The following is a 14,412-nucleotide window of genomic DNA, read 5'->3' as shown; positions in this document are numbered from 1 at the left end:
TCTGCTGGAGGCCCAGAGGTGTTCTTTTCTGGGGTTGAAGAACTGTCTGTGTGTGGGTAAGTGGGAGAGAGGGAGGGAGGAAAGGGGCTTGTGTTCATGTTGTTGCTGCTTGTGTTGTTCTGCTGAGCAGTGTGGGCACACTTTGTTGGCTCTGGAATGAGTATTGACACTTGTGGGCTGCCTCCAGTGCAGCCATAAACTGTGTTGGTTGTTAACAAAAATGGCAGATTTCACTGTGTGTTATGAAGTACATGTGATTAATTCTGAATCTGAATTCTGGTCTGTTTCTAGTTCATTAAGTAGTGACCTTTAAACTATTATTCATAATAACATAGTGGAATTGTTGGCTGTGTTTTTAAATTCCTGTTGAGTTGGAGCTAAATATTAAACAGCACCAATTTGGTGATGGACTTTTTTCAGGAGCTCCATAGCCAATCACTGGAAAACCACATCATGGACCAGATCCGTATTGTCTTTCCAGGAGGGGTCTTTCCATTGTGGATAGAGAAACATACTGTAATCTTTATTAAAATTGGTAAGTTAAAGTCAGTGAATCATGCTTTTCATTATTTATATTCACGCATTTTATTTGTGCAGTATGTAGCTGTAACATTAATAGGATTATTTTAAAAAAGTCTACCATTGCACTTGTAGTAAGTGCTAGGTTTCTAGGAACAGTACTTTTTTCTGGGTGTAAGTCCGTAACAAAATTCTGGGAGTGTATCTGAAGTGGATGAATTGCTTAAAGGGTAAGTAGATGTAATTCCTATTTAGTGAATTGCATTTTGACCACCTTTCCACAACCACATTATAAGTTAGGAGAGTGATGGAATATTTCCCAAATGCCAGTTGAGTGGTGGTTGTCCATCATGTCTGAAGATGATAGGAAGCCTGTCTGGGAGAGTTTTTAAAGTGAAAAAGCCATGATACTGGGGCAGGTCCACACTTGACCAAAGAAGTATGGGTCAGTGGTACAAGCAAGCGTCACAAACTGGGGTCTTCCTTGGCTGCAGTGGATGACCATGATATCTTCTGTGCCTTGTCATGCCCTTTGCTCTCCATGGAGCATTGTTGCACTGCCTTACAGTGAGTTGGATCTCACTGTCCAGGCCACCAGAGCTGACTGGGACAGGCACGTCCTTATCTCATCAGGGTATGTGGCTGCTGGCTGCCCTCATCTGGTTTAGGCCACCTGTCAAAGCAGTGTACTGGAGTGTAGCTGCTGTCTCATTCAAACAGCTACTTGGAGCCATAGGTGAGAGCTGAGTGACTGGTGGGGCCCAAAGGTGTCCATTCTAGGGCAGGTCACCTAGTTGACTACAGCTCCAATGCACTCAATACTCTCCAATGCACTGTGCAGTATCTCAATAAATTAAGGGAAGCAAATACCTGGAGAGCCAATCAGCTGCAGGTTCTCTAGTAAATCACATACCATTTTGATTTGGCTTCATTGTGACCTCACAGTCAAAAGCTCTAAGTCAGATGTAGAAGGATTCTTTATTGCTTTTTCCATAACAAGTTTGTTTAACCAGTCAGGGTTGTTATCCCTGACTGTACCCCTGAACATATAGGACCAGTAGACTACTCTTAGTCTAGTCTCCATCTTTTGACCAGGCTGGCATGGGTGACCCTACCAAGAGCCAAATCGTAAAGCCCTTACTCTAGTCAGCATAGCTCTTCAGGTCATTAAGGTGCACAAGCCTCCAAACCACAACAAAGTTGTAGTCCTCTTTGAGGATCAGGGCATTATTTCATTGTTATGTATGGAGCTGATAACATAATTCAATTGCAGCAGTCCTTCATTGACTATAAAGAGCTTTCGGTATCCTGAGGCCTCTAACAAAACATTACATAAGCGCAAGAGGTTCTGCAGATACTGTAAGTCTAGAACAGCAGACACAAAATGCTGGAAGAACTAGCAGTATGCCAGATGTTGAATGGTAGGAGGGAAGAAAGTGAGTGCAGTTACCATTACAAGGGAGAAGGTGCTCACAAAGCTGGAAGACCTAAGGGTATGTAAGTTACTCGGACCAGATGAACTGCACCCTAGGGTTCTGAAAGAGGTAGCGGTAGTGATTGTGGAGGCATTAGTAATGATCTTTCAAAAATTATTGGACTCTGACATGGTGCCAGAAGACTGGAAAATTATAGGCCAGTTAGCCTAGCCTCAGTGGTTGGGAAAATGTTGGGAGTCAATTGTTAAGGATGAGGTGATGGGAGTACTTGGTGATACAGGACAAGATGGGACAAAGTCAGCATGATTGTCTTAAGGGAAAACCTTGGCTGGTGAACCTGTTGAAATTCTTTGAAGAGATTCCAAGTAGGATAGGTAAAGGGGATATAGTAAATGTTGTGTAATTGGACTTTCAGAAGGCCCTTGACAAAGTGCCACATATGAGTCTGCTTACCAGGTTAAAAGCCCATGATATTGCGGGAAAGTTATTGGCATGGTTAGAGCATTGGCTGATTAATAGGAGGCAACAAGTGGGAATAAAAAAAAAATATTTTCTGGTTGGCTGCCAGTGACCAGTGGTGTTCCATAGAGTTAGGTTATGGGACAGCTTTCTATGCTGTATATCAATGCTTTAGATGATGGAATAGATGGCTTTGTTGCCAAGTTTGCAGATGATACAAACATTAGTGGAGGGGCAGGTAGTGTGAGGAAAGGGTAGGCTACAGAAGGACAGGCAGGTGACGAGAATGGACAAGGAAGTGGCAAATGAAATGCAATCACAAATGAGAATAAAACTGGAAATCCAAGAAACACACACAATGCTGGAGGAACTCATCTATGGAAAAAAGTACAGTTGACAATTTAGGCCAAGACCCTTCGGCAGGAAATGAAATATAATGTTGGAAAATGCATGGTCATGCACTTTGGTAGAGAAGTTAAGGTTTGCATAAAAGACGAAGTATGTAAGGTAGCAAAAGTGAGTGGGAAGTTGGATGATTTGGAAGATTTTAAAATCTAACAAAAGGCAACCAAAAAAGCTATAAGGGGGGAAAAAGATTAAATATGAGGGCAGACTAGCCAATAGTATAAAGCAGGATACCAAAAGTTTCTTCAGTTACATAAAGAGTAAAAAGGTGGTGAGGGTTGATGTTGGACAACTGGGAAATGATACTGGTGAGGTAGTGATGGGGGACAAAGAAATGTTAGATGAACTTGATGAGTACTTAACATCAGTCTTCACTGTGAAAGACACTAGCAGTGTATCAGAGGTTTGTGAGTGTCAGGGAGTAGGAGTGAGTGCTATTGCTATTACTAAGGAAAAAGTGCTAGGTAAACATAAAGGTCTTAAGGTGGATTATTCACTTGGACCAGATGGACTGCATCCCAGAGTCCTGAGAGAGGTTGCTGAAGAGATAATGGATGCATTGGTCATGATCTTTCAAGAATCACTTGATTCTGGCGTGGCCCCAGAGGACTGGAAGATTGCAAATGTCACTCCACTCTTTAAGAAGGGAGGATGGCAAAAGAAAGGAAATTAGAGGCCAGTTAGCCTAACCTCAGTGGTTGGGAAATTGCTGGAGTCTATTACTAGGGATGAGGTTTAGGGGTAATTGGAGACTAATGATAATCAAAGTCAGCATGGTTTCTGTCAAGGGAAATATTGTCTGACAAATCTGTTAGAGTTCTTTGACGAAGTAACAAGCAGGGTGGACAAAGGAGAGGCAGTGGATGTCATTTACTTAGATTTTCAGAAGGCATTTGATAGGGTGCCACATAAGGCTACTGAACAAGATAAAATCCAGTGGCATTACAGGAAATGTACTGGTACGGATAGCAGAATGGCTGACAGGAAGGAAGCAGTGAGTGGGAATAAAGAGGGCCTTTTCAGGTTGGCTGCCGATGACTAGTGGTGTTCCTCAGGGGTCAGTATTGGGACTACTTTTCACATTGTTTGTCAGTGATTTAGATAGTGGAATTGATGGCTTTGTGGCAACGTTTGCAGATGATATGTGAATAAGCGGAGGGGTAGGTAGTGCTGAGCAAGCAATGTGTTTGTACTCAGACTTGGACAAATTGGAAGAATGGGTAAACAATGGTGGATGGAATACAGTGTTGTGAAATGTTTGATAATGCATTTTGGTAAAAGGAACAATAGTGCAGACTCTTATCTAAGCGGGGAGAAAATTCACACATCTGAGGTGCTGAGGGATTTAGCAGTTCTCGTGCAAGACTCCCAGAAGGTTAATTTGCAGGTTGAGTCTGTGAAAAAGAAGACAAATGCAATGTTGGCATTTATCTCAAGGGGAATAGAATATAAAAACAAGGAGATAATGCTTAAAATAAATCTGCAGATTTATTTCCAGCATCTGCAGATTCACTCGTGTGCCTGAGATAATGCTTAGGCTTTATAAGACACTAGTCTGGTCACACTTGGAGTATTGTCAACAGTTTTGGGCCTCAAATCACAGAAAGGATGTGTTGTCATTGGAGAGAGTTCTGAGGAGGTTCATGAGGATGATTCCAGGAATGAAGATTTGGGCCTGTACTTACTGGAATTTAGAAGAATATGTGTCGATATCATTGAAACCTACCGAATGTTGATAGGATGGATGTGGAGAGGACGTTTCTTATGGTTGTGGTATCCAGAACTAGAGGGCACAGCCTCAAAATTTAGGGGTGACCTTTTAGAACAGAATTAAGGAGGATTTTTTTTAGCCACAGCATGGTGATCTGCTGTGCCACAGACTGCAGTGGATGCCAAATAGGTATATTTAAGGTGGAGTTTGGTTGTTTCCTGATCGGTCAGGGTATCAAAGGATACGGCAAGAAGACATGTATGTGGTTGAGTGGTATCTGGGATCAGCCATGATGGAATAGTGGAGCAGACTTGATGGGCTGAATGGCTTAATTCTGCTCCTATGTCTTATGGTCTTAAATAAACGTGTGGACTATTTTCTAAACGGAGAGAAAATTTAAAAATCTGAGATGTAATGGGACTTGGGAGTCCTTGTGCTGAACACCCTAAAGGTTAACTTGCAGGTAGAATTGGTGGTGAGGAAGGCAAATGCAGTGTTAGCATTCATTTCAAGAAGTCTAGGATACAAGATCAGGGATGTGACGCTGACGCTTTTTATAAGGTCCTGCATTGGCCTCACCTTGAGTATTATGAACAGTTTTGGGCTCCTTATCAAAGAAAAGATGAGCTGACATTGGAGAGGGTTCAGAAGAGGTTCACAAGGATGATTCTGGGAATGAGAGGGCTATCATACAAGGAACATTCCATGGCTCTGGTTCAGTATTCAGTAGGAGAATGAGGAGGATTTCATTGAAACCTTTTGAACATTGAAAGGCCTAGACAAAGTAGATATGGAAAGGATGTTTCCCAAGTTGGGAGAGTATTGGAGAAGAAGGCACGGCCTCAGGATAGAGGGGCGTCTATTTAAAACAGATGCAGAGAAATTTCTTCAGGCAGAGGGTGGTGGTTTTGTGGAATTTGTTACCTGAGGTAGCTGTAGAGGCCAGGTTGTTGGGTGAATTTCAGGCAGAGAGTGATAGGTTCTTGATTGGACAAGGCATGAAAAGCTACGGGGAGAAGGCCAGTGAGTGGGGTTAAGGAGAGGAGAAAAAGGATCAGACTTAATTGAATGTTGGAGCAGATGCAATGGGCCTAAGGCCTAATTCTGCTCTTGTGTCTTATGGTCTACCTCAGCAAGTCAGGCAGCATCTATGGAAAGGAATAACGAGTTAAAGTTTCAGGCCAACATCCTTCATCAGGACTGGGCAACCAGAAGCCAAAGTAAACGGTGGGTTAGGGAAGTAGTACAAGCTTGTAGGCGATAGTGAAGCCAAGTGTGGGTGTTAGGATGAAGTGAGAAGCTGTGGGGTATAAGTGGGAGAGGTAACGGGCTGAAGAAGATGGAATCTGGTAGGGCAGAAGAGTGGACCGTGGGTTTAAGGGGGGAGGAGGGGAACCAGAGGGAGGTGATGACCAAATGAGGAGATGAGAAGGAGTGAAAGTGATTCTGAATGGGGAATGGAAGTTGGAGAAATCGGTGTTCATGTCATCAGGTTTGAGGCTGCATTACATAAATACAATTCTTCCACATGATCTTTCTTTTTGGTCTAGGCTCTTTAACACCTGCTGCTGCATATGGAAGGTTGGAACCCTTCACTAAACTCATTGTCTCACCTAAAGTGGGACATGTGGAAGAAAGTTCTGGTGAAAGCAACAACGTGAGTGGAGAGTTCAACTCGAGCAGTAACAAAATGCACTCTGATGTAGGAGAGAAGCCTGGCATTGAGCATGGTTCCAAAGGATTGTATGAACATACAATGATGCCTCAAAACGCCATGTCGAATATATGGCATTTGATAAAAAATATATTCTCCGTAAATCTAGAAGTTCCAGGACAGCATCCTTCAAGAACTATTGACATAGATAAATTTTTAAGCACCTTTTCGAAGTCCATTGAAATAGATTCAATATTTAGAGTAAGTAAAGAATTTCCTTATGATTTAGAGCTACAGCGCTCATTACCATGGAACCAAAGACAGGCTGATACAGTTCATATCTTTCCTTATCATCGAGATGCACTCACTCTGAGTAGTTGTGATGTACAGGTTGCTTATGGAAAACTCTCAAAGCTTTTGTCACCCAGACAACATAAAGAATTGTCCAAGCAAGGTGCACAAGTGAAGAAAAATGCAATTAGTGATGGAAGCGACTCCAAAGCCAGAACGATCAAAAAGGAAGAAAATGAAGCCTGCATTGTTAAAGTAATTACTCATGGATGTGAACAATCAGCATTTAAATCTGCAAATTTTCACGCTGGAAAAGTTTGGGTTAGTATTGTGAATTGCAACTTTATTTTTCACTGATTTTCATTGTTTAACTGGACTATTGACAAGGTGTTAGTTAATTAGAGCAAAGCACTGAACAGTGAAAACTCCATTAATGTCAGGTACTGGACTTGACAGCTGCCTTTTAATCAAATGTTGTCAATGTGGTTGCTGTCCCTCCATCACTCCAACTAATCCTTCTGAAGTGTCATTTATTGGAATGTGCCAGTTAGAGAACATAGAATTACAGCTGTGCCCCATGATCTTTTAACCTCCTCTAAGATCAATTTAATCCTTCCCTCCTACATAATCCTCCATGTTTTTTCTATCGTTCATGTGACCATCTAAGAGACTCTTAAACATCTCTAATAATCTGCCTTTACCACCACCCCATGGCAGAGCATTCCACACACCCACCACTCTATATAAAAAAAACTGCCTATGACATCGTCCCCTACGCTTTCTTCTAAACACCTTAATTGAATTGAATTGACTTTATTACTTACATACTTCACATACATGAGGAGTAAAAATCTTTACCTTATGTTTCTGTCAAAATATGCAATTTATAGTAATTTGTAATAAATAGTTTGTACAACAGGATAGTCATTATAACATAGAAATAAAATTGTATCAGCATGAATTAATCAGTCTAATGGTCTGGTGGAAGAAGCCTGTTGGTCCTGGCTTTTATGCTGAGGTACTGTTTCCCAGATGGTAGCAAATGAAGCGGATTGTGGTTGGGGTTGCTCGAGCCTCTAATGATCCTTTGGGCCCTTTTTACACACCTGTCTTTGTAAATGTCCTGAATTGTGGGAAGATCAAATCTACAGATGCGCTTTCTGCAGAGCCCTGCGATGGAGGGAAATACAGTTCCCATACCAGGCAGTGATGCAGCCAGTCAGAATGCTCTCAATTGTGTCCTTGTAGAAATTTCTTAGGATTTGGGGGCCCATTCTTCAACCATCTGAGGTGAAAGAGGTGCTGTTGTGCTTTTTTCACCACACAGCCGGTATGTACAGACCACGTTAGATCCTCAGTGATGTGTATGCCGAGGAATTTGAAGCTGTTTATTCTCTCATCCCCAGATTCACTGATGGCAATAGGGGTTAGCCTGTCTCCGTTTCTCCTGTAATCCACAACCAGCTCCTTTGTTTTTTCAACATTAAAGGAGAGGTTGTTTTCTTGACACCACTGTGTCAGGGTGATGAGTTCTTCTCTGCAGGCTGCCTCATTCTTTAAGATTAGGCCAATCAATGTGGTATCGTCAGTGAATTTAGTTAGTAGATTGGAGCTGTGGGTGGCCACACAGTCATGGGTATATAGAGTAAAGGAGGGAGATTAGGACACAGTTCTGAGGGGCACCTATGTTGAGTGTCAGAGGGGCAGAGGTGAGAGAGCCTACTCTCGCCAGCTGCGGACAATTCAACAGGAAGTCCAGGATCCAGTTGCACAAGGCAGGGTGAAGGCCAAGGTCTCTGAGCTTCTTGTCGAGCCTGGAGGGAATGATGGTGTTGAATGCTGACCTGTAGTCCAGAAACAGCATTCTCACGTAAGCGTCCTTCTTCTCCAAACATGTAAGGACGGTGTGTAGAGCTGTGGCTATTGCATCTTCTCTTGATTGGTTATGAGCATAATATGAATTATGCCCCTTCATATTAGCCATTTCCACCCTGAAAAAATTCTCTGGCTGGCCATTCAATCAATACTTTCTTGTGTACACCTTCATCTTGTCACTTCTCATCCTTCTTCACTCCAAACAGAAAAGCCCTAGCTTACTCAGCCTATCCTCAGAAGCTCTCTGATCCAGGCAGCATCTTGGTAAATCTAATCTGCACACTCTTTGAATTTCCATATCCTATAATGAGGCAAGCAGAACAGAGCACAATATTCCAATTATCGTCTAAGTGCCATAGTTCTCAATTCTATTCTGCATAAAGATTCACTTTTACTTTATTATAAAAACATGACTAGTATAACATAAATTATATTACCACTATTTGTTTAGTTGTTGAAATTGCAATTTCTTGTCTTTGTGGGATTCATTTTTTTATCAAATGTGTTTAAAACACAGGGCAGCACAGTATGTTCAGAGATTTTGTCAGTGTTAGTCTTTGTTTCTGTTTTTCCTTTTGAATCCATTTTTGTTTGACTTCATTAATTAGACTGATACTCCAGTTAAAATAATTGCAGCACTTTGTTATTAAACTATGGTAACACTCAGTTGTTCAATTGATGAAAAAACTATTAAAAGCTGTGCTATACACAGTTGCAAAGTCAGTGTTTCAGCAATAATTAACTCTGAAATATTTGCATATTTCCAAAGATGCCAAGATAAAGATTAGCTTTATTTGTCACATGTAGATCAAAGCATGCAGTGAAATGTATTGCAACACGTACAAAATGCTGGAATTTGTTGCCATGAGCAACTGTGGACGATAGGCCATTGGGTGTATCTACCATAAGGTAGATGTAGATAGGTTCTTGATTTGCCAGGGCATCAAAGGGTATGGAGTGAAAGCTGGGGAGTGGGGATGATTAGAAAATTGGATCAGCCCCGATTGGTGAAGCAGACTTGATGGGTCAAATGGCCTACTTCTGTTCCTATATTTTATGGTCTTATGGAACTCAGCAGGCCAGGCAGCATCTATGAAAAACAGTATAGTCGATGTTTTGGGCTGCTGAACCCCTTCGGCAGGACTGTACTCTTTTTTAATAGATGCTGCCTGGCCTGCTGAGTTCCTCCATCATTTTGTGTGTGAGTTGCTTGGATTTGCAGCATCTGCAGATTTTTCTCTTGTTTGTGAGAGAAATGCATTGTTTGCATCAAATCTAATCAGTGAGGATGTATTGGGACCAGCCTGCAAGTGTCAACATGCTTCACAGAAGCCCCCAACCTACTAACCCGAACTGGGATGTCTTTTGATTGCATCAAGACATACAGTTGCATTAAGCGATGTGCTAGCTGCTATGCTACCATGCCATTATTTCATTTCCCCAGGGTAGAGTTGATCTTTTTGATGTGGCACAGAAAATAATCTTAGTTTAGTGAGATTAAATGTCAGATACATTCTTTGCTACCTGTAATGGTAATCATTTAAAATATATATGTTCCTCAGATATTACATGCCATTAGGAACACCTGTACACCTTCTCGATTATCTGATTAGCTAATCATATGACAGCAATTCAATGCATGAAGCATGCAGACATGGTCAGATGGTTCAGTTGTTGTTCAGACCAAACAACAGAATGGGGAAGAAATGTGACCTAAGTGACTGTGGAATGATTGTTGGTGCCAATTGGGGTGGTTTGAGTAACTCAAATTGCTGGTCTCCTGGAATTTTCACACACAACAGTTCCTAGTGTTTACAGAGAATGGTGCAAAAAAATTTAAAAAAAAAGTCCAGTGAGTGGCAGTTCTGTGGTGAAACCATCTTGTTAATGAGGGAAGTCAGAGGAGAATGGCCAGACTGGTTCAAGCTGACAGGAAGGTGACAGTAACTTAAATAACCCTGTGTTATGACAATGGTGAGCAGAGGAACATCTTTGATTACACAACACGTTGAATCTTGAAGTGTATGGGCTATAGCAGCAGAAGACCACACCAGGTTCCATTCCTCTACCTAAAAAAAAATGACCACTTAAGTCGATATATCAAAGATGAATTTGACTGTATATTGTGTAAAATGCCCTCAGGACATTCTAAGCTGGGATAGCTAGTGACTTTAAAGTGTTTATATAACAACAATAAAACCAACTACAATGATATGCTTCAATACTTTACTTAATATCAATTTTCTTTTATTAGATTCCAGATGGATTGAGGAAGAAGTTGAAAGTGGAGGCATCTGCTGCTGTTAGGATAACTTCATTAAAATTACATCCTCTTCTTCCTACCAGTATTCGGTTGCAGCCAATGCAAAGACTGGTGAGTGATGCTATCAGAAATAGTGGTATTTAAATTTCCCCTCTGAAATTGAATCATTTTCTTCTCCAAACAAGAGATCAGAAAAGTAACCACTGTCAAAATCCTGTTCACTCTGTTTTTTAGCCAGTGATTACTGCACTGAATAAGACAGTTAGATGTAGGAGCAATATTCGTCCATTGTGCATATCAAATCTTCTCTGTCGTTCATTATAGCTGGTTTATTATCCCTTTCAACCTCATTCTCCTGCCTTCTCCATGCAACCTTAGTCATGCCCTGACTAATCAAAACCTTTCATTTTACAATATTTTTATTCACAAGAAAAAAACAGGATTTACAAAGTGCAACACATAGATACATCTCAGCATAGCTTGTGTACATTCATATATTGTAATAAAATTGATCAAAATGTTATAGCATAACACATAAAGGTATACCACTCTGTAATCAAAAATTTAAAGGTAAGTCATACATCATAAAATAAATTTTTTATAATAAAAAAAAGTCAACCCCCTACCAACTACCAAAGAAAAACGCTGATGGATGATAGTGGATAATTAGAAAAAAAATATATTCGCTTAAGAAGAGAAGATGAAAATATACATAAAAGTCTGTGTGCTGTTAAACTTTATAAATTGGAAAAGTAATTTAGGAAAGGTCCCCAGATGTCATAAAAAGATTGTTTCGAATTTAAGACTGAGCAGCGGATCTTTTCTAAATTTAAATAAGACATAATATCACGTAGCCATTGAAGATGTGTAGGAGAGGTAGACTTTTTAGATAAAATAAAAAAAGCTTGGGAGGATGACCTAAATTGTCAGATTTCTGATGATAGATGGAATAAAATTCTTAAACGGGTTAATAAATCATCTTTCTGTGCTTGTCATTCTCTTCTACAATTTAAAGTGGTGCATAGAGCTTGCATTTCTAAACAGGAGCTGTCCAGTTTTTATCCGAATGTTTCTCCACTTTGTAATAAGTGCAACCCTGCTGATGCCTCTTTAATTCATATGATTTGGTTTTGCCCTAAAATTGAAAAGTTTTGATGGGAAGTATTCCATACCTTACAACTTTTTAGGGTCCAATTTGACCCAAATCCCCTTACTGCCTTGTTTGGTATTATGAAGATATAACTTTAAATACTCCTAACCTACAGGTTTTAGTTTTTACCTCTCTTTTAGCAAGAAGAGAATCAAAACCTATCAGCCTTCACATTAAATATACCCAATGACTTGGCCTCCACAGCTATCTGTGGCAATGAATTTCATGGATTCCCCACCCTCTGGTTAAAGAAATTCCTCCTCATCTCTGTTGTAAAGGAACGTCCTGTATTCTGAGGCTGTGCCCTTTTGTCCTAGACTCCCCCGCTATAGGAAGCATCCTGTCTACATCCACTCTATTTTGGGCTTTCAGTATTTGATAAATTTGAATGAGATTCGGCACATTTTTTCAAACTACAGCTAGTAGAGACGCAGAGCCATCAAATCACTCCTCACAGAATTACTGCTGAGAAGTTTTCAGATCAATTGTTTTAAGTGATTTTTTTTTATATTTTGGAGGAAAGTTAGGTCTGTTTCATGAAACAAGTCATCATTACAACTGGAATTGTAACCTCGATTTTAATCTCCAATAGATTGCAAATCATATTTAAAGAAAACTACAGATTAAGTCATTTTCACCATGGTTAATGTCATTTAATTCAGAGGTTCCCAACCTGGAGTCCATGGACCTTTGCTTAATGGTTTTGGTCCATGGCATAAAAAATGTTGGGAACCCCAGAAGCTGGGTTATGAGTTTAATTTCATGGCCACTTGTATGAAATTCCATTTATGCATTAATATGTCATTTTATTGTGTCTAAAATGTTCTGTGAAAGCTTTCTGGTAAGTTGTATTTGAAACTATGTAAAATTGTATTGTGCTGAGCAATCTTCAGAATCAAGAAAGGAGATCTAATTGGAAAGAAAATGGCCAACTTCTGGGCTTTAAATATATGTGGTTAAAATATGTAAATGTATAATAGTTTGTAACTGAGATGAATATTCATGGTTAAATCTTTCTACTTGAACTGCATGATTTCTGAAATACTTTCAGTGAAGTTGAAATGATACTAAATTATTATACACAACAGAACTATACAAAATGAATTGAAATATTTGGCTTCTAAATAAGTATTCCAATATACTTCAGAAGTCTGAATTTTAGGAAATTAATTTATTTTTATTTTTCAGCCAGAGAAGATGAAAGCCGATGATGTTAAATCCTCCTTTGTTTTATGGCTCAGTAATGTGAGCTCTGATAATTTCCCATTTTTTGCAGCGTTATCAAATCTTGTGGAAATAGAGGTTGCTGGACGTAAGTAATGAGTGTTGGCATTATCTTAAACTGGAATGCTAGAAGATTTATTTATTTTGCTTTAGAATCAGAATCAGGTTTAATAACACTGCCAAGATATATATACGTACAATATTAAAGTAAACTCCCTCTGTAAAAATAATTACATTAATCTTGCATTATCACCATCATACAAATGTACAAATGAAAATTCATGTGAACAAAAGGTTTATTTGAATGCTGAATACTATTATTAACATTAATTTCATGTTACAGCACTTACTATTACATAACGTCCAAATTTTTCCTGTATTGATTTGAAACAAATAATGTTTAATACAAATCAGATGCAGACAGTGTATTGTGATTATGATGACACTGCATTTATCTAAGATTATTTTAAACTGGAGTTAATTAAGGTGTTATTGGTATCAGAATGATGTGTCATCCTTTGGAAATCAAAGCCCCCCCCACCAAGGGCCACTGTCCTGTTATCATTAGGCCACCCTTAATAATGTTGATTGTGGAATCTTGATGTGCTAATGTCATTTTGTACGGCAGAATTGTCATTTTTAACTTTGGATGACTGAGTTATGGTTTTTCCTTGTGTGTTTTTGTGATTGAGTTCAGACTTTTTTCAGCTGATGAAGTGCCAAATATAATGCAACAAAAATTATTAATAACAGAACCTTGATCTAATTTATAAATTATTAACAACACACACAAAATGCTGGAGGAACTCAGTAGGTGAGGCTGTATCTATAGAAATTAATAAATAGTTGATATTTCTAATCAAGACCCTTCCTCAAGAGTGGACAGGAGGGGAGAAGACAGCAGAGTAAGATGGTGGGGGGAGGGGAAGGAGGCTAGCTAGAAGGTGATAGGTGAAGCAAGGTGGGTGGGAAAGGTCAAGGGTGGGAGAAGGTGGAATCTGATGGGGGAGGAGAGTGAACCATAGGAGAAGGGGAAAACAGGTGCATTGAGGGAGGTGATAGGAAGGTGAAGAGTAGAGGGGGAATCAATGGATAAGTTACTCTCTCGTCTTGTTCATTGTCTGCCAAGAAGATGCAAGACAACCATCTATGTATCCTATCTTTGTGGAAATGTTTAGGTATGCAAGTTGGTGGTAATTTTAAATGTCAAAACAATAAGATGATTCTATCACTTTATGTTGCAGGTGAGACTGAATTTATGCTGTTTGTCGAACAAGTTATAGGCAAGTCAAAAGCTGAAGAGAATGAATGCTTTTTATTGTATCCCAGTGTAATTGATGAAGTTGATATCAAGGTAAATATTTGATACCCTCTGGTTATACACCTCCTGTGAACTTCTCTTTGTAGTGCTCCAGTTTCCTCCCA

The 14,412-nt window shown here is 39.7% G+C and overlaps 1 protein-coding gene across 3 annotated transcripts in view; it reads left to right on the top strand.

Annotated features, from left to right (window-relative positions):
* Window positions 1–14,412, top strand: part of pex1 (peroxisomal biogenesis factor 1) — a 99,211-nt gene that overhangs the window by 10,551 nt on the left and 74,248 nt on the right. For all 3 annotated transcript variants that reach the window (XM_059944936.1, XM_059944937.1, XM_059944938.1), the window contains exons 4-8: window positions 421–535; window positions 6,081–6,796; window positions 10,605–10,724; window positions 12,952–13,075; window positions 14,232–14,341. In XM_059944936.1, the coding sequence (XP_059800919.1) occupies window positions 421–535; window positions 6,081–6,796; window positions 10,605–10,724; window positions 12,952–13,075; window positions 14,232–14,341 (1,185 nt within the window). The remainder of the gene's footprint in view (window positions 1–420; window positions 536–6,080; window positions 6,797–10,604; window positions 10,725–12,951; window positions 13,076–14,231; window positions 14,342–14,412) is intronic.

The sequence above is a fragment of the Hypanus sabinus genome, chromosome 20 (assembly GCF_030144855.1).
Source record: "Hypanus sabinus isolate sHypSab1 chromosome 20, sHypSab1.hap1, whole genome shotgun sequence".
NCBI classification, from domain to species: Eukaryota; Metazoa; Chordata; class Chondrichthyes; order Myliobatiformes; family Dasyatidae; genus Hypanus; species Hypanus sabinus.
This window is presented reverse-complemented; position numbering and strand designations above follow the sequence as displayed.